General features: G+C 35.3%; 2 protein-coding genes and 1 long non-coding RNA gene across 4 annotated transcripts; 1 reads left to right on the top strand and 2 right to left on the bottom strand.

The window, feature by feature from the left end:
- The first annotated feature begins 4,024 nt into the window (after window positions 1-4,024).
- On the top strand, window positions 4,025-7,154 carry LOC113105089 (agouti-signaling protein). Of its 2 annotated transcripts, none has more exons than XM_026266205.1 (4): window positions 4,025-4,109; window positions 4,860-5,033; window positions 5,248-5,300; window positions 6,166-7,154. In XM_026266205.1, exons 2-4 carry the CDS (start codon window positions 4,874-4,876, stop codon window positions 6,328-6,330), a joined length of 378 nt encoding a protein of 125 aa, XP_026121990.1. In that variant the 5' UTR covers window positions 4,025-4,109; window positions 4,860-4,873; the 3' UTR covers window positions 6,331-7,154. The 2 variants fall into 2 exon arrangements, with proteins under 2 accessions (XP_026121990.1, XP_026121989.1); XM_026266204.1 differs by lacking the exon at window positions 4,025-4,109 and adding an exon at window positions 4,124-4,232.
- On the bottom strand, window positions 4,093-6,267 carry LOC113105090 (uncharacterized). Its single transcript, XR_003292294.1, has 3 exons — window positions 6,144-6,267; window positions 5,920-5,977; window positions 4,093-4,177 (listed from the first exon to the last, which is right to left on the bottom strand). It is a non-coding gene; the product is annotated as an uncharacterized LOC113105090 (long non-coding RNA).
- A 5,947-nt stretch (window positions 7,155-13,101) lies between the features above and the next one.
- On the bottom strand, window positions 13,102-26,354 carry LOC113105091 (adenosylhomocysteinase B). The gene is made up of 10 exons (XM_026266206.1): window positions 26,197-26,354; window positions 22,831-23,021; window positions 21,783-21,858; window positions 19,611-19,763; window positions 17,424-17,536; window positions 17,054-17,261; window positions 16,700-16,787; window positions 14,514-14,631; window positions 13,733-13,927; window positions 13,102-13,513 (listed from the first exon to the last, which is right to left on the bottom strand). The coding sequence occupies exons 1-10, from the start codon at window positions 26,222-26,224 to the stop codon at window positions 13,382-13,384; spliced, it is 1,302 nt and encodes a 433-aa protein (XP_026121991.1). The 5' UTR covers window positions 26,225-26,354; the 3' UTR covers window positions 13,102-13,381.
- Window positions 26,355-27,098: the final 744 nt, after the last annotated feature.

The raw sequence follows: 27,098 nt of genomic DNA on the forward strand, positions 1-27,098 counted from the left end.
AGTTTCCACTGATCTCAAAGACATATTTGTGAGTAATTTCTGAAACTGGATCACAATAAGGCTTTGAAACTAAATGCAAGATGTTGAAATCAAAGGTTTCTCTACCCATGGTTTTACCAAACGACATAATAGCTCCAAACACACATAGAATCACTCATCACGATTGTCAATTCCTGCCATTATATGTTGAAAATATACTTTGTCTTTTCTGTGATGTGGACATTTCTGTTTCATTCACTTTTATAACCTATAGATTTTGCACAAAACCACTTCTCCAGCCGGCATCGGAGTGTTTTTTTAGGCCAAACAACATGTATCAAGAAAACAAGTAGGACTGTTATTCACTTTTCATTTTCACAAATTAATATTTATCTCTTTATATAGTATGTATTAAATATACACATTTTACATTAGAATATTATGTCTAGTTTTATATTAGATAGGATTTCAAAATCATGTCCAAAACAAAAAATTTTGAATATAGAAATATTTAAAAGTTCATTTAAAAACTCTCAGCAATACAGCATGTTGTCTTTTATATTTCATATGTCAAAAATGCATACTGCATGAGGAAAAGAGCTGATAATGGTGACATTATTGACTCTTATACCATTTAAATGTTCAGCTCAATTATATTTGTGATAATATTTGCGATGAATTAGTTACATTTGTGATAAATTGAGATTGAATATCTATTTTAAGTGCTAGAGAACAAAATTTAGGAAAAGATCATAAATTCTGCAAATCATTTAAAATATGCAAGATCCTGTGCTGAAAATTTTGTTCATGTTAAATCACTGCTTAACCAGACTAACTTGTTACAGACTTGAATTGTAACCATGTGATCCAAACTTTTGTTCTTGGGAGGAAGAGAGCACCAGTTTTATAATGCCATATATCATACATTTACTCAGCTTTTCTTTAGCAGCTAAATCAAACAGACTATGCAACCAGTTTATCACCTTTGCAATCGGTTCAGAACTATTGGCTGTTCATTTAAAAAATATTTTAGTTTGTTCTAGTAGTCTTGTTGTATCTTTGTCATTTTTGTTAATATTTTATATAGTTTGCATTCATTTTAGTTTGCATTCGTTTTAGTTTTGGTTATTTTAATACATCAAGATAAACTAAATAAAAATATTGTTTATATATATATATATATATATATATATATATATATATATATATATATATATATATATATATATATATATATAATTTGATTTCAGTTCAAATATTTTATGTAACAAAATTTGTTCAGTTTAGAAATTATGAAAACTATAATAATAAACTAAATGTACAATATATTCTCTTACATTTTAAAACAAGACAAAAATTGCACCCCAAAAAACTGTCTTACAATTTAAACAAGCCAAAACATGATCATGGTAATTAGTATGAGATGGTGAAAACATTCAACCTTCAGGCTTTTTTTCTCCATCGCATATGAATGCTCAAGCGGGAATGTTAAAGGTGGATTAAGCTGGTGTCAATTACAGAATATAAGTGGCTGAGAAAAACATTGTTTCCTAACCTTTCCAGACAGCCTTTATAGCATCTCTTCACCCTGGACAATTCAAAGATTTCCCAAATCTCTGGAGAGCAATGTTCAGCACTCAGTCGGTTGGCTTTTCCACTTTGGTTTCACAATTGTTGTCCAAGTCTCTGGCAGCATCCAGATGAGCAAACGATGGATGTAATTACCTAATATACTTGCATACTTTGGTGCTGAATAAGTGAATGTAATGTAACCACGTTTAGCCAGCCAAAAAACAAGAAACAATCAAGACCGACATGATTGTTTGTTTAAAGCATTTTTATAAATTAGTTTTGTCACTTTAAAGTAAACACAAAATAGTGAGCGCAACCCTTTTGTGTCCGAAATGTGACGTTGTTCAGGAAAACACGATGTTCCAAAATAACACGTTTTTACCTTATTTAACCTTCAATTGTTACATATTAGTACCTTAGCAGGTCTGTGGAAAGTTTCTTTTAAACTAATGTGTTCAAATATAGTGTAACTCTTTTAAAAAGTAACTTATAGTATTACCTTTTATAGAAGGTCATGCATTATGTCTAACATTTAATTATTGCAGTTTTTTATCATATTCTAAATTTGCATTTCACTGTTTTTATTAACTTTGAAGAATACTGAATTATTATTATTTATCCCATTATATAATTATTTTTCTCCTGATTTCTCAGCAGAGCTGTCAATAATTGGGAAAACAAAGTAATCGGTGTGTAGTATTAGGTAACTCAGATATTTTCTTATGAATTAAAAAGAAGTAATGTGATTACGTTATTCTTGTGACCCTGCACCAAAAAACCAGTCGCTGGGGTATATTTGTAGCAATAGCCCCAAAAAAAACACAGTATGGGTTAAAATTTGATTTTTATTTTATGACAAAAATCAGTAGGATCAGTAAGTAAAGATCATGTTCCATGAAGATAATTTGTAAAAACAAATGTAAATATATCAAAACCAAACGTATTATGCATTGTTAAAAAAATAATTTGGACATCTTTAAAGGTGATTTCTTAGTATTGAGATTTTTTTTCTTTCTTTTTTTGCACCCTCAGATTCCAGATTTTCAAATACTTGCATTTCTGCCAACTATTGTCCTATCCAAACTAACCATACATCAATTGGAAGGGTATTTATTCAGCTTTCAGATGATGTATACATTTCAATTTTGAGAAATTTGCCCATATGACTGTTTTTGTGGTCCAGGGTCACATATTATATTACCTTTTGAAATAGTACCACCCTTGTAAATGTTTGGTACCTTTGCAGTGCTGTCTATTTTATAGAGAACCTTGTAAAATGTATATTTTACATTCAGTCCCATTTATTGAGATGTAGAAAGCAGTATTGTATCTGTGGGTGGGCTTTTCACTTGCCGCCTAAAGCACATGGAATCAGCTCATTTCTGTGTTTATCGCACACCATCAGTTCACATTGAATCTATTTGTAACATCTGGGCCTTTCCTTTGGAAGAATCTTTGGAAAACAATGTTTACCAGTACATGATTTTGTTATGAGCATTTGCTTCAAAGATCAGAAGGTCGGAAGTTTAAGTCAGAAGTGAGAAATCATCTAAAAAGAAAACAGGTTTCCTAATGGGCAAATGTGATTCAGTGGACAAACTTCAGGGCTCAGAAAAGTAAATATAGCGTCATCTGCTGGTCAAAATGTTGCTCCCCACTTTTAAAAAATGCCTCTATATTCATTTAGACTCTTGATATTGTGCAATTGTACTGAAATTTTTGTTGAAGGTGTAATGAAACGCCTTAAGCTTAACATTGTACTGAAAACTAGAAGACCGATCAAAAAGCATGCATGCAACAACTCATATCAAATAACCATCAAAATGCATGTGCTTTTGGTCATTTGTTCAGATGATCTTGTAACAATCATACCTGCCCTCTGAGAGAAACAAAGCAAATTCTTGTTTTCTGTGTGTAATTACTGATTATGTAATAAGCCTGCATTGGGTCTGATGACATTTGAGTCACAAATTAAAAACAGGCTCTCAAAAAATAAAAATAACTGAGTTTTCCCTCACAAACGCACAATATCCCTAAAAATATCTGGACACTTCATTTCTGAATGTCACAAAATATCAAAACAAGTGGCATCTGCGCTTTTCTGAGTGCAACTGGTGTTTTGGTGATTTATATTAAAGTAGCTCTTCACATTAAATATGAGCATGTTCCATTAATGTTTGACAGCTAGACAGTCACAACACAACACTTTAATCTGAACTTTATATCTACTGTTTATTTGCTTTTGTTCAGAAAAAAAGTGTGAAGAAAGTGCCCAAATGTGTTTTCAGGCCACTACACACACACTTGCTCTCTCTTCAACCGCATATCACACTTTTTCCTTTTTTTTTTTTTTTTTACGTCGGTCTCTCTCCCTTTGTCCCATCTGGCCATGTGGATCCGCCCCTGCTTTTTTAATTTTATAATTTCGCCCCTTTCTGAATTTCCTGACTACAAAAGTCTGTCTGACATTTCTCTCTAAGTCTCAGCAGGGGAGCGGGGAATATCTCAAGCCAGCTACACAAAGGGAAAACAGGGGGCCCCGTTACTCACCAGGACAGGTCAGTTTGTAAATTCCCGACACCGACTCCTGAAGATTACCATGGGTAGTTTCGCTTTTGAATGCACCCTGAAAGAGGATATAAAGAAAACACGAGATTGTCAGAAACAGGAGGTTGAACATGGTGAGACATGATGAATTATGATCTAATGCCACTAGAAATACTGTAAACTAGAAAATACTGTAAACTGGAATTGTAGCTCTGCATGTAAACTTTTAAGTGTTTTGTGGGTATTAATATAGAACTTACTGCAATGGAATATAACAGTCCTACTTGTTTTCTTGATACATGTTGTTTGGCCTACTACAAAAAAAAACACTCCGATGCCGGCTGGAGAAGTGGTTTTGTGCAAAATCTATAGGTTATAATTTTAACCACCATTGAGAGTGCTCTGATAGATGTTTTTTGGATGTGTATTTTGTGTCCAGTGGCATAAAGGAATATTTTACGCTTGCATCTGTTTCACATCTAATTTCTGCGTATTTACACAACGATTTGAGCTTCAGTTTGGATACATTTTTTTAATTCACAAAGGCTAGTTTTGTCTATTGTTTCTCTCTCTCTCTCTCTCTCTCTCTCTCTCTCTCTCTCTCTCTCTCTTTGTTTAGGGGTTCAAAATAGCACAAGCCTTTAAAGATTGAACATCCAGTTTTGTGTATGGTTAATTCTGTTTGTGTACGTATGTGATTATTACTAAATCTGCAGCTTTATTTTTTTGATCTTTGTGTTTGAAACTATTGTCTCGTGCAGGGTGAAGTCTTAATATGCATCCGTCATTGTTGCTGTGCTGTGTGCTGCTCTGTTTAGCCTGCTGTGTTACGGTACACACACACATGATTATAGAGGAACAAAACAGCTCCAACCAAACAACCATCAGCTTACAAGCAAATAACCAAACAGATGCACCTTCTGTGCTCATAGTCGGTAAGGCTTCTTTCTCTTACAGGAAACTATTCGAAACAAATCATCATCATTATTAACCATGAACCTCAAAAATTCTCAACAGAAACTAAAAAAAAAAAAAAATCAAATCAATATGTATGTATCATTCTCTATTTTAATTTCTTTGTGTTACTAATTTAGAAACATTAAACTTAAATGATGTATGTTCTAATGTATTTGTTTTCCGCTATCGAAGGGCTTTCAAAAACACCTAAGAAGAACAATAAAATGGAAAAGAAACAAAAAAAGGTTTGTAAAGTTAGTTATTCATTCATGGTTACCACTTTAATACATTTGTTCCACACAAATATAATCAGGAGAAGCTGCAAAATCACACACACTCACACACACACACACACACATACACACACACAAATCTGTTTCATTTAGTTTATGGTGATTTAAAATATTTGTAAAACTAATATGCTGCTAATATATATATATATATATATATATATATATATATATATATATATATATATATATATATATATATATATATATATATATATATATATATACGAAAAACTAATTCAGAGTACAAACTGTTAACATATTTATTCTGTTTACCGCCTTGTATCAGTCTTAAAATATTTTAATTTCAGGATGATAAAATTCTGTATTTATTTATTGATCTGTACGTCACCTTAGGGAAATATAATATATGTTTATTAAAATGTAAATAGCTGTATAGGATTTAGTATACCATTCTGTGGAGGAAATTACATTTTAAATATTTTTGGATGTAATGTAGACTACTAATTTGTTTTGCTGAGGCTAATTTCAGAGCTAATATTTTTTACAATTAAACAACATTTCCCCACTTTTAAAACACGACAAAATTGCGGGGAAATTACGTGTCATTTACCTGGATCTGGTTTTCTTCCCACGTCGCGCGTCAGGCGCTTCTCTGGCACTTTCGTCTCCTTGGAAACGTTTAATAACAAAATATTATTTACAGACACATTAGTTGGTCGTGGTGAAAATTATGTCTTAACTAGTCTACATTTTCGCTTCATGTTAATTGTTGACTCATGTTTGCTTTGTTAATTTCAATAACAAATGCAAAATGCTCCACATAGGAACTTAAACCTTCATTTGGTATGTGTTTCAGAAATTCAGCACCCATGTGAAGAGACCTCCGCCGCCGCCGAACTGCGTCCCGCTCTGGGGCAGCTGCAAGACGCCGAGCGCGGCGTGCTGCGACCAGTGCGCCTTCTGCCACTGCCGCCTGTTCAAGACCGTCTGCTACTGCCGCATGGGTTACCCGAAATGCTGAACACCCCCTGCCCTGAAAGGAAGAGGATGGGATTGTCCCGATCCCAAAGGGTTGTTTATAAAACATTATGGGATTATGACAACCGAACCTCAGTGCACTCCATCATATAATCGGAGATCTCCTGGCCAGATAACGTTATACCTACAAACGCTTGGGATTAATGGAGAAGAGCTAACGTTACCTTGGTGATTACCGAAGTACTTTATATCACATTTTATTTTTATTTTTTTAATGTTCGCGTTAATGAAAATAGTAAGCACTTTATGGAAGAATGTTAAATCACCCTGTTCTGACCTGCAACCTGTTTGAGCTGCTGTAACCAAAAAGGGGCTCCACCTAAAATCACCATGACAGCAACAGTGGCCGTTAAATAGTTGTTGTTGTTTACCGCCAAAACTCTCGAAAATAAATAAAAGACAAGGAAAATAAACATAGAATTAAATAAAACGACAGGTCCAGATAGGAGTATTATTTAATAGGAGTATTTTACAGAGAGAGAGAGAAAAAAACGTTTTGGCGAACCTATGTGTGTATGAAGACTTTGGTTGACATGGTAATTGTTTTCAACTAATGGGGAATATTTTTGTTGAAAGACAAAGTTGATGAGTAAATATAGTTCTTGGGTCGATTTTATAAATGTACGTTTCTGTGCATAAGTGTATATATTTCGTCTGGAAATTGTAGATGCAATGTTTATAATTATTATTGATTCAAGAGCAATGGATGACTCAAGACCAATATCTAATAGCTACGATCTAGCGCTTTTCATTGTAAAAATAAAACATAAATAGCACTGTAAATTAATATAATAAATAATTAAACGTGTATTTTGTCTACTGCATTCTGATTTAGAAAAATGCTCTTACTAGCTCTTTTTTTCGAGATTGAGGACATTATTCCCCAAAATTATAAATATAGGCTACTGTATATCATTTGGGGGAATTCTGTATATATACTGTATGTACAAAAATATAAAATTTTATGGGATTCTATAATCTATAATTCTATATTATAGATTATATTTTGTTTTATATATACTATATTTTGTATTTTCAATATATATTCTTTTAATGCTTACTTGTGATCACTTTCAATGATTCACTTTCTCAAAAGCCAGCCAGCTAGTGACTTCTCTGCACATGGTATGTAGTAGTCAGATTAAGGCAAACCATTGTAAAGTCTTTGTATGGAAATTGTTAAACAGTGGGCCCATGAGAAAAAAAAACAACTTTGTTATTATACTTATTGTTATCACTTACCCATGCTGTAAACACGCATCTTTTCTAAACTGACATAATATATCCATGAGTTTTCTATTATTATAATTTTTAAAATCAACATCAAGAAGAATGTGTATTTTGAGTACGAGTACCATTTTTTTTTTCCACTTCAGGCGCAGTCTGTGACTGCCAAGTGAACTGTTTTTTAAATAAAGACGTTACTACAAACCATTCAATTTACATATATCCCATGTGGTCTCTCATAAAATCTGCAGGCATAAAGAAAAAAATAACAAACAAAATGGTATTTAAATAGTAAGTAAAGCATGGCACACCACTGAGTATACTAGCTTCCCAAAATTATTTAATACAAACTAGAATGCAACTACTTTAAAGGTCTTTTTTTAGAGACAACTGATTATGCAAAGCAAGACCAAAGCGTATGGACACCTCAAATAATTATCGGTCCAACACAGGTAATAAAACACACGCACAGGGTGACACTAAAGGCTCCAGACGCCACAGCTGGTTCACATTGAAAGGAAGCAATGGTTGAGAAAGGAGGAAAGAAAAAAGAAAAACTCAAAAAAGATAGGCCCTTGTTATGTCTCTCAGGGGACACTTTGCAGGCGTTTTAGGGGTCCGGTGGATCTAATGGCCTACAGACTATTCCTTTACCCCACAAACACTAACTACACCATTTTACAGTTTCCACCTAATAAGGGCCAAATTAGATTGAAGCCATGTGTCTCTCTATGGCAGCTAGAATTACTAAGGCATTGCTTATCTATAGAATAAACCAGTTTGGGTTAATTAGTTACTCAATGAGACCCAGTACTGATTTTATGGATGCAGGCCCGCTTCTGACAGAGGTTCTGCTATTTTTCATGGCTCCTCTTATACACTTTGTGTTGCCGACTGCACATCGTGGCCTCGTTTTTCCTCGGGGAGTTATCATTGTCACAAGTCTGTCAGTAAATCCCTGTGCATGATGTTTTTATCAGGGAAACAAGTGGAATGGTTTTAATTTAATATGTTTTGGCTTGCGATATTACGAATATTTATGGGAAATGTCATAACTCAAATACTGTGAAGATTCTTGAAATCGCTTTGCATCATTCTGTTTAACATCACAATGGAGATATTGCAATCATCAAAGAACTGCAGAAAGTCTTCACAGGAGTATGCAAGATGGTCGGTTCACCCTAAAATTCAAGTTCTGCCATCATTTTCTTGTTCAGTGTCATTTTATTTCTCTATGAGATATTTGGAACGTCAGTGGGGTCCAAACAACATTAACATGCCGCAAGTCTACGGCAGCCCATAGAACTGATTGCAGGAAAGTTGTAATGGTTTGACATTCTGATAGAGGACCGTCCCAACATTAACTAAAGCTAATTTGAAGTCTCTAACTCAAACTCTCTAGCGCCACCACTTGTCCAAAGTTTCAATATTATTATGCTAATAACTTTTGAACCGTAAGCCAGAAAATGGAAATTCTTTTTTCCTCTGAATCCTTGGCTCATGCCAAGTAGAATGAGTCACAAAATGCAAAAATCGCAAGACTTAGTTTATTCGCTATTTAAAATTTTTCGAAAAATCAACTTTTTCGAACTCGTCCTAGACGGTTAGTCTGATTTTCAGGAAAATTGTCTCAGATCATCTTCCAACAATGCTAGCAAAAAGTTATGGAATTCAAGTTGATTCGTCCAACCGTTCTTGAGTGACACGTGAACAAATTTGACGAAAAGCACGCAAGAATGCATGTGAGGATATATCTCGGCAACAGTTTTGCATATTGAAACCAAACTTGGTGTGTGTTATAACAAGCATGAGCTGAGACTACCTGCAGTGTTTCGATGCAGCGCCACCCCGTGTTGCCAGGAGATATGAAAAATGCATATTTTGGCTTATAACTTCTGAATGTTTTGGCCAAAAATTACACAACTGGTCTCTTTAGATTTAGTGAGTCATGTCGAGTCGAATGATATCTAATTTTCCCGTCACAGCCATTTTAGGCGTCGGCCATTTTGAATTATGTTTTAAAATGCTGTTTTTTTGGAACACAGCATCATATCGTTACGAAAATAATTACAAAAATCTTAGGCTCCATGCCCTGAAGGTACTCAAAAAGTTTGGTGGCAGCGCCACCTTGTGGTCAAGAGTTATAATGAAATATCACAAAAAAGATAATAACTTTTTAATATATTAGACTATTGAAATGAAAATGGTCTCACTATATTCTTTGGTTTATGCCAAGAACATTGATACCAATTATGCCAAAATTGGCCATACTTCTTGCCCACCATTTTGAGTAATGTTGAAAACCTACTTTTTCGAACTCCTCCTAGACCGTTAGTCTGATTTTCACCAAATTTGACATGGATCATCTTCAGACCATGCTGGAAAAAAGTTATGGATTTCGTGTTGATATACGGAACGGTTCTCTTTAGCGTATCAACGAATTTGCTGGAAGGGTGCCAAAATGCATTTGAGGCTGTATCTCTGCAAAGCTTTGACATATTTGCACCAAACTTTGTATGTGTCATCGTCACCTCACACTGCCCATGTCACATAAATTTGGTAACAGCGCCACCTATTGTCCAAGAGTAATAAACCATTCTTAAACCATTATTAAATATACTTATAAAAATGCTAATAACTTATTGCTAAGAAACTGGTCTCAAAATATTCCCTGGTTTATGCTGACAACATAGATACCAAATATGCCAGAGTAAGCCGAAATTCCTGACCGCCATTTTGACATATGTTGTAACCTTACTTTTTCGAACTCCTCATCAACTGTTGGTCTAATTTTCACCAAAATTGATTCATATGATCTTTAGACTGTGTTAACAAAATGTTATGGATTCTGTATCGATACAAAATCTTTTTCCCATACCACTGCGACGAAATTGAGGCATCATGCCAAAATGACACTTCAGGATGTATCTCTGCAATGCTTTAGCATAGTGACACTAAACTTTTTTTGTGTTATTGTCATCTCACACAGAACACACCAAAATGATTTGATTACAGCACCACCTGTTGGTCAAACGTGATAGGCCATTTAATCTTATTACTAGTGGCTTTTCAGCTATTTCAATTACAATATTCCTAAAATTGGTTTAATTGCTCATTGTTGCATTTGGTGTGGTCCTCCATGCCATGCTTAGCTCCTAAATTTGCAGCTGGAGTGCTTGGCCCCGTAATTGCTGCTTGCAGCTATATTTATTATTATTATTTTTAAACAGCCACAAGAATGACTTCAGGTTGCCAAGATGACCTGAAATAACATTTTAAGAAACTATTACTTTTCAAAATTAAGAGAAACAGGAAAAAAGTGCATATTCAACCTCGCCCCCCTTTTTTCTAAATAAATGGCTGACTATATGAATCCTTGTCTCATGTAGCAAGACTATGGAATTACATTTGCTTCAATAAAAATGAACGAAACTTTATAAAACTAAACGTAACTTTTGTCAGAAACTATCAAAAATATGCCATTACAAAATAAGAAAAACTATCTAGCGGACCCCCGCCTGCTGTTAGCATTCCATTGACTCCCATTCATTTTGGCGTCACTTTGCCAGGGAATAACTTTCAATCTGGAGGCATTTAAAGACTCCATTTGTCCATTAATTATTTCTAAAGAAACACAAAAATGTATAAAAGGCTCCATTACCTTGTATCTTACGTTATGGTCCCATAGAAACAGTTAAAAAAAAAATAGGCTAACGATTGCGTCATAACCAGCGACTCTCTGTCGCACATTAGAGAAATTATCGTATGGACAGGAGGAGAAGCTCGCAGGCAATCTTTTACTGTCTATGAGGCTATCGGGGGAACGTGGAGGCATGAAGTCAAGGGAGATAATTAATCAAGTACCAAAATTTGCTCCTGTTTACTCTCGCCTTCTCTGCAAGATTCGGTGGGTGATTCAGATTTCTCTTGGCACAGCGATTAGAGGATTTACAGGTTGCTCACGTGACACCTACGTCATCACGCTCAGTTTGAGTCTGCAAAGTACACCCGACCCCCAGGAAGTGCGTGCTTCTAATTGACTTAATTTTTCTCCGTTGAATCCAATTGGGTCGCTGTGTCCATTTCTTTTACTGTCTATGGTTTTTGGCTTGGTGTGACACAAACTTCTCATGGGGGCAGCATTAACAGTGATCTACTCTGATTGGATAGTGAGCTTTTGATGGACAGGTGCTCTCTGACTGGGAAGTTCAGACGCCACTCAGTTACGTTCAGTTTTATAAGGTTTCGTTCATTTTTATTGAACCAAATGTAATTCCATACAAGACCTTCAGACTGAAGGCTTGAGGGTCTGGAATTCATGGCAGCTTTCATTGGCCACGCCCAATTGACTGAGATGTCAAACAACCAATCACAGTTTTTTTCGTTCAGTGCACGTTTCAGGGGGCACGGAAATGTCACAGAGTGGTGAGTAAAACTCTAGGACTAATTTTAAAGATTCTGTGCCGCGAACTTTAAATTTTTGACATACTTTTGAATATCCGGCATTTAGTTGATCCTGAAAAGTGCTCGTCGTCACAGTTGTAAAACACGATGGCTTTCTTTTGTGAAGGGGTTTGGTGCCACAGTATTTTGTTTTCAGGTGGAACGTTACAGAACCCGACACACACGTCTCTCAGAAATCCTGTATAATTTAACTAATCCGATGACGACTTCGACACTTCTGAAGTGTTTCCACTTTTGTGTCCCATATGCGTCAGACGTTTAGCCAACGGTCTGTGGGCGTGTCGTCTGAGAGACTACAGGAATCCTTTTGTCCATAAGATGAGTTTACATTTACTAAAGTGAATGAGTAGTTTGTCTTTGCATAACCCACATAAATTGTCTTTAGGATGTTGTCTTTTGACTACCAGTATTATTTTAGAATTTATAAACAATTACAGTATTTATTCATATTATTAGGAATTTTAGTAGTTTTAGTAGCTTTAATTATATACATTTAGAGTTTTTAGTTGTTTTGTGTGCATGTTTTTTCGATTTAATTTTAATTAGTCTAGTTCAGTCTATTATAATTTTTTTTAGTTCAACTTAAGCAAGTTTCAAGGTTTTTCCATGTAACATTTTATGGTAGCTTTATTTCAATGAATGAAAAACACCCTCCCTCAAATCTCTGCAAGATCTCAAGTTTCATCAATTATATTCCTTCGATCAATCATTCAAGTCTGTGACAAAACAACTCAAGCATAATACGTGGGCTTCAAATCCTAAAGCTCAGGTATGAGCAATAGCAATATTGATAAATCACTACTCATTTTTCAGGATCTGACCAGTTGAGAACCAGTCTCTTAATGATGTGCTGAAATGAACATTTATTTCATCAGGTCTTCTTGAATGGGTGTAATAAAACAGGACAAGCTACCCAGACCGCTCAAACTCACATCCTTTTTACAGAGAAATTACACTTTTTTTTTTTTCCCAAAAGTATGCATGGCCAAAACAGGCAAGCCTCACTCAATTCTAGTTACCTGACGGACTGGAAAGACTTCAAAGAAAGACATGGAGAAAACCAAACTGTCCCAGCATGTTCATTTATTGAGGGGGCATCAAATAACTGTCCAAATGGAAGAATTTTGTGTGTTGTTTTTTAACATAACCGTATGATATAACAGGGAATGCAAACAAGACAACTTGATATCAATGCAAAAAGGCGTTGGTGAGAGCTCGCAGGCACTCGTTATGAGTGTGAAATGATTAAACACTATTATAGCCGTGAAGGTAACTGGCACAACTGCCAATGACCCTGAAGTCTGTCCTCATCCACAGCTGAAGCTGCAATTGGTCAAAGCTACTTAGTAGCGGTAGTGATCCGCTTTGAAAGGACCTTCGCGCGGCAGACCCAAATATTTGGCTTGCTTCTCTGTCAGTTTAGTCAGTTTGACGCCCAGCTTGTCCAAGTGTGCGGCAGCCACTTCCTCATCCAGCTACACGTGCAAAAAACACAAAATGAGTGAAACATATACATCCCATATATTCTGATAACCATCTGTTAAGCTTCGCTTCTTCGATTTGCATGCAAAACAGCTGAATCTTGTTTTGAAAGAAGCTTGGAGACCTTTTACATCAGAAAAGATTCATAGATAATGTGCATATTAATGATAGCACCTGTATCTGCAATAAAAGTTTACATGAAGCTACTGTACCTTCTTTGGCAGGAAGTAAACACCCAGTGGGTATTTGCTGGTGTTGGTCCACAGCTCAATCTGGGCAAGGACCTGGTTGGTGAATGAGTTGCTCATCACAAAGCTCGGATGGCCCATGGCACAGCCCAGGTTCACCAGACGCCCCTCAGCCAAAACAATGATGTGACGGCCGCTTTTCATGCGGTAACGGTCAACCTGAATAAAAGAGTGCAGAGTTAGTCAAAGTCAGATCACAGTTAAACATCATGGGTCAGAAGAAAGCAGGCCGTTAGTTTTTTCCTTCACCCTCAGATTTTCAAATAGCTGTATCTCAGCCAAATATTGTCAGATTCTAACAAACCATACTTCAATTGAAAATTTATTTATTTAGCTTTCAGATAATGTATTCTATGTACAATTCTATAAAAAAAAAAAAACAGTACCCTTATGAATGGTAATGTGCTCCAGGGTCACAAATAAAATGCAAAACCATTTATTGAAAAGTAAAAACTTTAATCTTTGATCTTTCTTTTAAAATAATTACTAAATTATTAAAATATTATTAAAATATAATTTCAGTATTTATAATTTGGTAACACCTATTATGTTAACAATAATTACATGCAAGTAACCCTAAATCAAACCATAATCATAAAGTAGTAAGTAAATGTAGTTAATTAATATTAATCAGTACTTAAATGTATACATACACTGTAATAGGAACACCTTAAAATAAAGTGTAGTGTAAAAAAAAAAAAAATAATTAAAAAAAACAACAACACTGAAGTCATTAATCTCATACCTGAGGTTTGATGTTAATTTTCTCCGCTGCATGTTCATTGAGCCACTTCATGTCAATCTCACAGTCAAAGTGGCCAATGTTGCAGACTATGGAGTCGTCCTTCATCTGCTCAAAGTGTCTGTGAGAGAGAGGAAAAAAAAAACATGATGTTTATACTACCTGATAGAGCAAATGACAAAGACGAGCAACATTTCTAGTCAAAGCATTTCAAGATTTCAAAGGCCTTTTCACAAGTAAAAGGCGAAACAAATCCACTACAAGAACAATAATCTAAAACAACGCTCAACCATGTGGTACCAACATTAAATACATTTGTGATGTTTTCCTTTCCATTTTATACAAACCACCAACCGTAATATTACATTTGACAAGTAACTCGTCCTGCATCTTTTATTCTTCAGCCAACGAATGATGCCTCAAATCATGCGGCTTTTTGAGGAGAGGTGGGCAATTATGTTTCTAAGCAATCAAGGCTGAAGCAAAAATGTAGGTTCAAAATATTTCACCTCAACCATTTCTGGACTGCATTTGCTTAACTGGTGCCAGACAGACACATGCAGATTGCCAGCCTTTAAACATGTCCCATCAGCTCTGAAATCTTCCAGAGAATCTAAGACAGTTCTCACATCTGTAGATAATCCCAAACAGCAGCTGTGCTCCACTGGCCCCTGCGTGTCCTCATCCCGGCCATTTATCACAGAGGCCCACACCCCATCAGCCCGCTCACCTCCGCCTCTAACCCTGCGCACATACACACACGAAACTCCAGCGAGCGCTGCATGTAGCGGGCTCAAGCCAGATCTCAGGCTGTGTGTGTTTGATCGCAGGCCTAGGGGTCCTTCCACCACACATGAATCTCCCTGCCTGTTCCGAACAGAAACCCCACTTCACTTCATGTTGAAAGGATTCATTGTTGACTAACTTTCACGCTGTGCCGGATGACATGCTCATATGCAGTTGGCGTACAGTGTGAGAATTCAATTCAGGTTTTTTTACGTTTTTTTTTTTTTTTTAGCAAAGCTGTCAGATGTGTTAAGCTGTTTGAATGCTGGAGTGCGAACACCCTGAAGGTGTAATATAAAATATGAATACACTACTTGTTTGTTTTTTAACGGAAATTAATAAGGGTGCATTACAATGATAAAAAGCAACGTTTTCAACTTATAATGTGCATGTTCGAGTTATAAATATGTATATGACAATAAGAAATTATTAATGTCGCCAATCAGCATATTAGAACTATTTCTGTAGAATCATAACACTTGCAACTAGAAGAATAAATTATATTTTAAATAAAACAAGAAAGAAAAAACATCTGAACAGAAGTAATTAGTAAAAAAAGCATCATTATCATTTCAATTATTATGCATCAAATACATACATACAAATATTTATGGATGAGATGAATCGCTTGGAAGCACTAAAATATTATTATATATATAATTTAATGCTTCCAAGCGATTCATCTCATCAAAAAAGATTTTGCTTACATAATGTGTGTGTACAGTTTATATTTATTATGTATATATAAATACAGACATGCATGTATATATTACAGAAAAATGTTGTTTATATATTTATAATATAAATTAATATGAATAAATATATACATAAATAATTTTAAAATATCTGTGTGTGTGTGTGTGTGTGTGTGTGTATTTATATATACACATACACAGCACACACACATTATGAAAAATTTATTTTGGATGAGATTAATTGTTTGACAACACAAATATATGCAAATAGATTGATAAGATAGATAGATAAACTTGATTTCATACATGTAGATTTGACCGGATCATGAAAAGTAGGCATTTCATAGCAGGAGACAAACTAAGCCTGAGAGACTAAGGCCAGATAAAGACATAAATGTCGCTAGATGCAGTAAATTTGATTGAGTAATAACCTTTTATACCGTAAATAATATTGGATTTATTACTTCCCTGTTGAGAGCAAATGTGACCTCGTCATTGGGCAAAAAGCTGCTGAAATTGCTACAAGATTTGTTCTTGAAATATTTTCCATCTGGTCCATCTTAAAACAACTAAAAGTATCATTACAAAACCGGAATTGAAATCGGAAATAGAATATTCCCAGTTCTCAAGGGGGACACAAAATGCAGTACCACACATTCTAGCTTGACATCTGTTAGTTGGTTCATGTTTGATTAATGCATTACTAACCTGCCAAGGATAATGTCCTCACAGCCAGTGGTTGTCACAAAGATGTTTCCTTCTTTGCAGGCCTCGTCCATGGTGGTCACCTCATAGCCTGAGTAACAAGAGCCAAAGGCAAGGCAATCAGACACACACAAATCAATAGAAACCTTTATATATTTTAATAAGCATGGGTCAGAATAAGTATGTTTTGTTTTTACATCAATATAGGAGTTAAACTGAATGATGAATTATGATTATTCTCATATTTTTACATTTTATTTTCACAAAAGCTATCTGAAACAAAAATAGACACTTTATTTGCATTTAATATGGGCGTCTGATCTTTGCCGAGAAGGAAAGGAACACACACTAACATACCCTCCATAGCCGCCTGCAGAGCATTGATGGGATCGATCTCTGTGACGATGACTCTAGCACCGAACCCTCGCAGGGCCTGGACGCAGCCCTTCCCGACGTCACCGTACCCAGCCACCACTGCCACCTTCCCAGCAATCATCACATCTGTGGCGCGCTTGATGCCGTCAATCAAAGACTCGCGGCAGCCGTACAGGTTATCAAATTTACTCTGAAGGGGAGAATAAGTTGTTCTCAAATCAATACTTTTATTTACAACAGCCTTATAATATTAGAATCATGCATTTGTTAACAAGGGTGAACGAAACAGACCATCTAATGATGACAGCGAACAACATGTAATGGTATTATATGCTGGAAATAAGAAGTTTACCTTGGTAACAGAGTCATTGACATTGATGGCAGGAACTTTCAGTTCCCCTTTCTTCAACATCTTGTAGAGGTTGTGGACTCCTGTGGTGGTCTCCTCAGAGATGCCCTTGATTCCTGAGAGAGAAATCACAATTCTGCAAATGTTAAAGGCCCAGAGAATCCTGCTCAATGCATCTGTCTTACTAGTAGGCAGACAAATTCGATTTTTGCATAGATTAGCTTGACCCTCACTGGTGTGACTGATGACCGAATCAAATCAAGACATTACAAGCATCTACTCAGGGAAAGATCAGTGACTGTCAAACATCCTGTGACAACTTTAGCTTTAGTGGAAAATATACTATATCTTGGAAGCCAAAAGTATGATCATAACTCCATGTGGAAACACTTCTGGTGTTAAACCACACGAAATGAAAATACGAGGAGAAAGTCACTGCAGGTCTTCATTTTTGTGCGGTTTCACAGAGAAACTGGCTATTAAGTTATTACGTTTGATGCTGTGTGATGTTTGCCATCTCCCGTGCATATGAAATGAAAAAAAATATATATATATTAAAATACAAGCCATTATGTTAAATAGAAAACACATTCTGGTCAATGCTAAAACTGGACACAGTAAAAGCAAAGATGTGAATGAAAGTTTAACTTTTATTGTTTAGCTTACATGTCAGAGGCAGTACTTTAAGTAATAATGTTAGTAAACATTAAAATGAAACAAAAATCAATAAATTGTCTAATCCATTTTATTCCTGACCGGTACATTTTACTAAATGTTATATGACTTCTCTAGTCATTTATGATGACTGAATACATTTTTAATTCTGTTATATCACACTCCCAATGCTAAAGAATACTAAACGCAATTAAAAAACATTTTACATTTAATAAAACATGCTTAAAAAAAAAAAAAAAAATTATATATATATATATATATATATATATATATATATATATATATATATATATATATATATATATATATATATATATATAAAATAATAATAATAACAAACTATAAAATCATAGAAAAACATTTTCCCATTGCTTAATTTTGCATCTCTTCATGGTCCGTTATAAATAAGTATATAAATTATGGACTGTAATTGGTCTACGTTCGCCCACAATAGTAGGGGGTCTTGTAGGGTTTATTACTTCATTACACTGCCATCATGCAGTTTTCATATTTAAAAGTTTACCTCTACATTCAAAAGTCTGAAATCATGAAATCAACATTTTGTTAAGATTTACTCGCACCTTATACAGTAAAAACACTAATACTGTTTATTTTAATGAAATATCATTACACTTTCAAATGAGCATTTTCTATTTTTTTTGTATTTTAAAATGTAATTTATTAATGTAATGCACAGCTGAATTTTCAGCATCATTTCTCCAGTCTTCAGAGTCACATGAGGAGGAATCCATGAGCCACTCTGTTAGAAACGTTGTTTAAAAGCATTATGTTAACAGTTCTTCAGTTCACAGGCCACAGCGTAGAATCAGAGAGCTGGCCTTTGTGTTACTAGACCAGATTCTTAACCCTCCCAAAAGGTCAGAGGTCAAAAAGAATAGCCTCGTAAATTTGACCTATTAAAATTTGACAACATTTATAGCCGAAAACTAACACCACATGATTTCTACTCTCTGTCAAATACAACAGCAGATACTTGCCCTTTTCCCCTCTAGGGTAACTATCACAATCTATGAATCTATGTTTTAGAAGACTGCTAATATTATGCTTTAATGCATACTTTCCTTGCTTAATCAAAAAGGGAACAGCTAGATCGCGCATAGGTCTGCCATCTAGTGGCCATTAAACAACTGTACAGTAAAACTAAACTATAAGCATAAGCAGGCCAGAAGCAGTGATGGAGCCAGGGTGTATAAGTGCACTGTGCTCACATTTATTTGTGCATAAAAAAAAAAAAACCCAAAAAGGGTACATATCAGCTTGTGCTTCATGTGATCTCGATTTACACAATATATTTTAGTGCATTCATTTGAGAGTTTTTATGTACATGCACAGTTTTAATCACTTTTACGGTTATTACTAGCCATTAAAATCCATACAGTGATAGTCTTTGGGGCAATGAAATGAAACTGTACTTATACGAGTAGTCTGTATGACTCTCCATGACCTCTGGCTGTCGAGGAAGAGGGTGAGGAGGTGACAGAAGAAACATCATACCTGCAAGCAGTTTGGGGTATTTCTGGTGCACCAGATTGGTCAGGTCTCCACCGTCGTCCAGGATCATGTTGAGAGGTTGACCGTCCTTGAAGTAGATGGTCTGCTCTATGCACCACACATACTCTTCATCGGTCTCTCCCTTCCAGGCATACACTAGAAAACAGCACACACAGCACCTTAGACATGGATATAACGGTGTAGCTAGCTGCTGCAAATATTACCGAAAAGGATGAACTGGTCACTGGGCTCACGAAGTTTAAGTGGTTATTTTCAAAGTCACGTTTATCTTATATTTACCTGCCTCACATAAAAATAAACATAACGTTATTTTACATTAATAAATGTAAATGCAAGAAGTTACAAGTAAATGCTTTTTTGCCAAAATAAGGTGCAAAGTGGACAATGTTTTCAAAAGCTGAAAATCTGCTCTTTTCCAAACCACAGCAAGCTCTAAATATGTTTGATAGATTTCATGAGGCATTATTTTCTAGCTGGTGTAAGAGTTAGTTGAGAAACGCTGTAACATAAGCATTGGATGCAAGTAACAACCACCTACTGTCATCAATCTAAATTACATTTAGTCATTTGGCAGACACTTTCATCCTAAGCTACTTACAAATGAGGACCATGAAAGCAATCAAAATCAACAAAAGACTAATGCATGAGAACTAATAGAAATTAAACTAAACCGAAATAGAGAAAACTAAATAGGTAAACATGAAATTCTATAAAACTATATTACTTCCAACAATAGAAAAGTATGGATTAATGCAAAGTCACCCATTCAAGTCCAAAAGTCTGGGGTCAATAATTGTTTTTCAATGATATTTATACTTTTATTCTGCAAGGATACATTAAATTAAACAAGTGACAGTGAAAGATTTATTATTTAATCAAATAAATTCGGTTCTTTTGAAACGTCTATTCAAACCTTCAGTCAAACTGATTATTTTTTTTTTTTTATGTTAAACTGTTTCCAACACTAATAATATGATAAGAATTACATAAGAAATGTTCCTTACTCCAAGACTGGAGTAATGATGCTGAAAATTCAGCTTTACCATCACAGGAATAAATTGTTTAAAATCTATTTTATATTGAAATAATATTTTTCTAAATATTACAGATTTATTTTTAAATAAAATATTTACAGCCTTGGTAAGCATTAGACTTTTAAAAAAAAAAATATATATATATATATATATATATATATATATATATATATATATATATATATATATATATATATATATATATATAATACTGACATCAAATGTTTGTGAATGTTATTCATGCTACGGTCACTGAGATATCAGATAATACCATGCCGTTAATAAATATTTGAATATTTTGGTTAATCAATACAAGTCTGCAATAAAACTAAATTCAAACATATAAGCTGTTTCTGCAATTTAGTCTCAATAACCCAATGTATAAAATGTCTGAACTATTAATCTAACATTCAAATTGAACTAATAACTAATATATGACTATTCCACAACCTAGTGAGCAAGTAAGCAGCATTTTAATGAATCATAGTCATGCTCCCAATAACAAACGCTTTCAGCATAATTATGCTGCTAACTTAAACACCTTCTTAAGGCCAAGTTCTTAGCCAGCTCTGTATTTAGGCTTATCCTTTGTGGAGAGGCAATCTCATAATGCACTGGGATCAGAGATAAACAAAAACAAGATCCAAGAACATATGTATTGTTCATTCTATACTCAAAAGTACTATTAAACAATTTAATCTAAAAAACCAGACTATTTCACCCTTTGTGTGTATTACTGTAATATAATACCGGTGTATTTTTATGCTTTCGGGAGCACTGCAAGTTGCCTGAGAAGAGACTTAAAATAGGCATTTTACATGTAAAACTGGACTAAAAATCATTTAGCTTGTATCCATTAAATAAAGGTTTTAGTGCTTAAAAATGGCATGGGAAAGCTGTAATGATGACGTTCATAGAGTTCTCTTTACCTGCGTGCTCTTGCATGTTAGTCCTTCAAACATGTTGAGTCAAATCTAAAGATTAAACCCATTTGTGCTGAATCTAGGTTTACCCTGCATGGAGCACATGCTTTAAGCTGGATGTTCTCCTTATCTAGATTTGATTACACAGCTTTAGAGCAAACAGTGGGCATTCAGTCCAGCACACCAACACCTGTTACCTGGAACGCCAGTTTTAGCAATGGCTGCTGCTGCATGATCCTGGGTGGAGAAGATGTTACAGCTGGACCACTGGACCTGGAGCACACACAGATCAAGGAGAAGGAATGAGAGCATGTGACACATGTGCACAGACTTCATACATCAGCTTCATAACTTCTCAGATAAAATATGGCCTTGGGCCGGGAAGTTCCAGAGGAAATAGGGGATAAGAAGAGCAATGCATTTCAGTCAGGTATCAGGTTCAGGCATCTAAGAGCAAGAAAAAGGTGAAGAAACTATACGGTCTCTTTGCAAACAAAGTACTGTGGCTTTTATATTTAATATATAAATGTAACAGTTTTCTTAAATATACATGCATGAGTGCATTTAGATATACATAATATACACACATACATTTATGGAAACAAAAACTTATTTTGATGTGATTAATCATTTTACAGCACTAATTAAGATACAATTTATTCTTGTGATAGAAAAGCTGAATTTCCAGCATCATTACTCCAGTCTTACATTATCGTTCAGAAATCATTCTAATTTGCTGATCTGTTGAACCAGAAACACTTCTTATGATTATCAATGTTGAAAACAGTTGTGCCCCTTCATATTTACTCCCCCCGAAAAACCATTTCTTTTTCTCAGGGTCCTTGATGAATAGAAAGTAAAAAACAGATATATTTTGCAACATTACAAATGACTTTACGATCACTTTCGATCGATTTAATGCATCCTTACTGAAGGAAAGTTTCAATTTATTGCAACAATAAAAAGAAAACCATATAGCGACATCACAAGCAGCAAAGAAATACTACACATGCAGTAATTGTTGAATTTAACATTTTAAAACCTTACTTTTAATGGTTTTAAAGAAACATTTTGCTCCAAACTGAAAAATGGTGTCACTGTTTACTTGAAAGAAGAATTTTAAAGCAGCTACAAGATGACATTTCAAAGAATGCTAATGCAGTTATTTTCCATACCGACACTTCATATTCATTTTTTTTTTTCTTTTGGAGAAATAACTTTAATGGATTGCCTTTGCATCCTCACCTCTGCTCCGAGAGCGGTCAGGGTTTCAATGAGCACAGCAGTCTGTAGAGTCATGTGCAAGCAGCCTGCGATGCGAGCGCCCTTCAGCGGTTTGGTCTGACCGTAGAGCTCCCTCATCTTCATCAGACCCGGCATCTCATTCTCAGCTATGTCGATGGCTTTACGTCCCCACTCAGCCAGGCTGATATCAGCTGGACAGAGAAAACGACAACAGATTAAGCATAAAAACAAATGCTAAATTCAGGAAACTAAAAAGAATGATTAAATTAAATAGTCAAACTTGTACGGCTTATGTAAACTTTCACTAATGCATTTGAAAGCAGTTACATAGTAACAACAAATCCCATTATAACATGAAAGTTTAAGTGGTCTTTAAAGTGTCAGTCTCATATATGGACATCTAGAATAGGAATTCAACAGTTGACACCCAAAACCACATACCTAACATGTTTTAAACTGGTTGAGGAGATGGTGCTCGGTTTCAGATGCACACTTAACAACCAGTAGGCAACCCAAAAGAAATCCCTTCTCTCAGAAGAGTGCTCATAAGAGTGCAATACTGGTGCACTTTGACATTTCATTAACTGATTTTGAAAAACTGAACTCCGATCTCTTAAGACTAGGGAGCTAAGTCCAGATGGATTTACTATTGAATTACTGTAGCCTTATCTGCACGGAGAACATCGGAGAAGTTTGCTAAAAAAAAAACAACAACAGACGCTGAGAGTGCCTGAGAGACAGGTGCCAAGTCCCGACCATGCTGACGTGTGACTAAATGCGACGTAAAAACAGTGAAGATATGAACTTAAGTGTGTTTAATCTGTCGCAACTCAAAGTACACCGTTTTAGCTCCTAACATGCATTTTTGTTCAAACGCGAGCAGAAGGGACCGTTCATTTGAACTGGACCTTTTCAATCAATCGATTGAAATGATTCACGAACCCACTTCGAGTGAACCAAGGGTTTAACTGATATAAATTGGAAACATGTTTAAGACTTTTATGGCGTTTATTAGCATGCAAACGAAAAGCTGTGTTTTTTTTTTTTTTTTTTTGTTTGTTTTTTTTTTAAGTGTCAAAAATTTAGTTTAATATTGTTTAATGTATATGCAAATCACATTTAGGCTCTAAATGAATATGTTGATGCATACTATAACAGCTATTAATAAAACACGATTTAAAAACCCATTCAAACGTTTCCTTTAAAGTTGAAGTGTCAGGGTCCACGTGATTACGTAAAGATTATATTTTTATGAACTGTTCAAAAGAACCGATTCGCAAAAATGAATGACTACGATCAACGAAAAGTGGCGGCGCGTTTGACTACTGCATTATGGGAAATGTTGTCCAGCAGTGCAGGAAATCTCATAACATGGATATTCTACAAACAGAGATGTATAAAGTACTAGAGAACCATACTTGAGTAAAAGTACAAGTGCTCTATCAAAAAAGTGACTTGAGTAGAAGTAGAAGTGCTCTTTAAGCACCACACTTAAGTAGAAGTACTAAAGTATTCAACATTTTTTGTACTTAAGTATTGCAAGTAGTCTATTTTAAAATTTACTACTCAAGTACTGAAAGTAAAAGTAGAAGTATTGTGTTATGTAGCTATTAAAGAAAGTAGTCAAAAGTTTGAACATATTGTTTTTACTATTTCAAATGATTAACCTAAAGGACAATCACAATTCCTTTGACTGTAACTTCTTGTAAACACAAAACGGTTACTAGGGTTAGTTAGCCCAATTTGCAAAATGATGTCATTAATAACTTACCCTCATGTTGTTTCAAACTCGTAAGACATCAGAGGGTCATTTAGAATTTTTTGAAGCATCGAAAATACATTTTGGTCCAAAAATAGCAAAATCTATGACTTTATTCAGCATTGTCTTCTCTTCCGTGTCTGTTTTAAGACAGTTAAAAACAAAGCAGTTTGTGATATCTGGTTCGCGAACGAATCATTCGATGTAACCGGATCTTTTTGAAACAGTCCACCAAATCGAACTGAATCGTTTTAAACAGTTCGCGTCTCCAATACGCATTAATCCACAGATGAATTAAGCTGTTAACTTGTTTAATGTGTCTGACACTCCCTCTGAGTTAAAACAAACCAATATCCCGGAGTAATTCATTGACTCAAACAGTACACTGACTGAACTGATGTGAAGAGAGAACTGAAGATGAACACCGAGCCGAGCCAGATAATGACTCGTTCACGAGTCAAGAACCGTTTCTGTCAGACGCGTCCGATTCGTGAACCGAGGAGCTGATGATACTGCGCATGTGTGATTTAGCGTGAAGCAAACCGACACACAGAGCGTCTGGAACCGAACTGTTTTCTTTTGGTGATTGATTCTGAACTGATTCTGTGTTAATGTTATGAGCCCATGTGCAGTCAACGCCAATGACGCCATTGCGTCGAGTGCAAAAGAATCGGTGAACTGTTTTCTTCAACTGGTTTATTGAATCGAACTGTCAGAAAGAACTAACGTTACTGGTCATCCGAAAACCGATGCAACCTGTTCTTGACTCGTGAACGAGTCATTATCTGGCTCGGCTCGGTGTTCATCTCTCTCTTCACAGCAGTTCAGTCAGCACGCGCAGTCTCGCTTGATTCGCTCAATGATGTGCCAGCTTCATCAAACCTGCCATCTACAGTTCTGGCAGTGGTTTGTAATGTAATGATTCGTAACATTATTATAATTGTAACGAGTAACGATGCAGCACATAAAAAAAATATCGGAGTAAAAGTATTAAACTCAGCGAAAATATGTACCGAAGTAAAAGTGGAAGTAGGAGAAAAAAATAATACTCTAGAAAAGTACAGATACCGCCTTTTAGTACTTAAGTACAGTAGCGAAGTAGTTCTACTTCGTTACTATACATCTCTGTCTACAAAGCACGCAAAAACTACAACTTCCAAACATTCTCTTTCATGTCTTCCGAATGGGACCACGCTAGCTTGTTTGACAGGTGTTAGAGATAAAATCGTATAAAATACTTTCTGAGCAAGCACAAAATGGCTATAATGAAAAACTAAAGATATTAAGTGCGCGAACAGTGATTTTATGGGGGTGGGATTGAAATATTGCGCCTTGTGCAAGGCAGCGCTGACAATGACGCCTCTACTGCCATGTGATACATAAGCACTAGCGAGATCTGCAACAATCCATGCTCGACCAAAAATACACCCCAGGACCCTTTTGCAGACAATCGTACGCTTTATCTAGAGTCAGTAAGAGAGCTTATTGGAAACCACTAGAGTGGAATTAGTTCATTAGCACTGGCGGCAAAAACATGATTGCGTGATTTTGTGCAGAACAGCATCGAACATTACCCGAAGTCAATAATCAAATAAACGTATACTAACCAACTTTGAATGGAAGTTTCTCTGACATTTTGCTGTGTTGTCGTTAGGTAAGCCTGATATGGGTTGGTCTTGAGCCCGGCTGTGGAGCTGAGTGAGTGCAGAAGAAGGAGGAAACTTGTTATGTGAACTTGAATATAAGCGTTGTACAAACCGGTTGTTGTAATATTCATGAGATCACGCAGGCTCTCATTTCTCATTGGCCGAAATATGCCCCGCCTCATCGCTCTAAATAATCCATAGTGGGCGTGTTAATTTGCTCTTACGATAGCCAATGAGAATCCACGGTGGTTTAAGGCGTGTAATATTATTTGGAATGTAGAGATCTTGATTTATACAAGTTTCAACAGGTTTTTGTGTTTTACAATTACTTAACTAAAATTACATATATATATATATATATATATATATATATATTTTTTTTTAATCCCTATAATTCATAGCCACTAACAACAGTTTCAGTTGAACGGGTTATTTTGGGTTATTTGGATAACACTAGGGCCCCCTGTGTAAAGTCCATTCAATGTCCTGAAAATATGCCCCATGTTTATCCCCATAACTGAAATTGTCTGGTTTGTCTGATGAAAATTAAACCTGAAAGACTGAAGATTTACATATCTTTTAAATATTTACCAAACACTCTGTCAATCATAGAATTATTAAATGGTTAAAGGATGGTATAAGGTCAAAATTGTGCAACTGGCTGATCTGAATTTAAATGTTGAGGTAGATTATTAGTTTGGGGTCATTTGTTAATGCTTTTGGAAGTCTCATGCTCTCCAGCAGTACATGTATTTGTTCAAAAATACAGTAGTATTGTGAAATAATGTTTAAATGTTTTCATATTTCAAAAGTTTGGAATCATACAATTAAGAAAAAAAAATGTGAGAGTGCTTAGGCATTTA

This window comes from Carassius auratus, chromosome 6, assembly GCF_003368295.1.
Source record: "Carassius auratus strain Wakin chromosome 6, ASM336829v1, whole genome shotgun sequence".
Taxonomy (NCBI): Eukaryota; Metazoa; Chordata; class Actinopteri; order Cypriniformes; family Cyprinidae; genus Carassius; species Carassius auratus.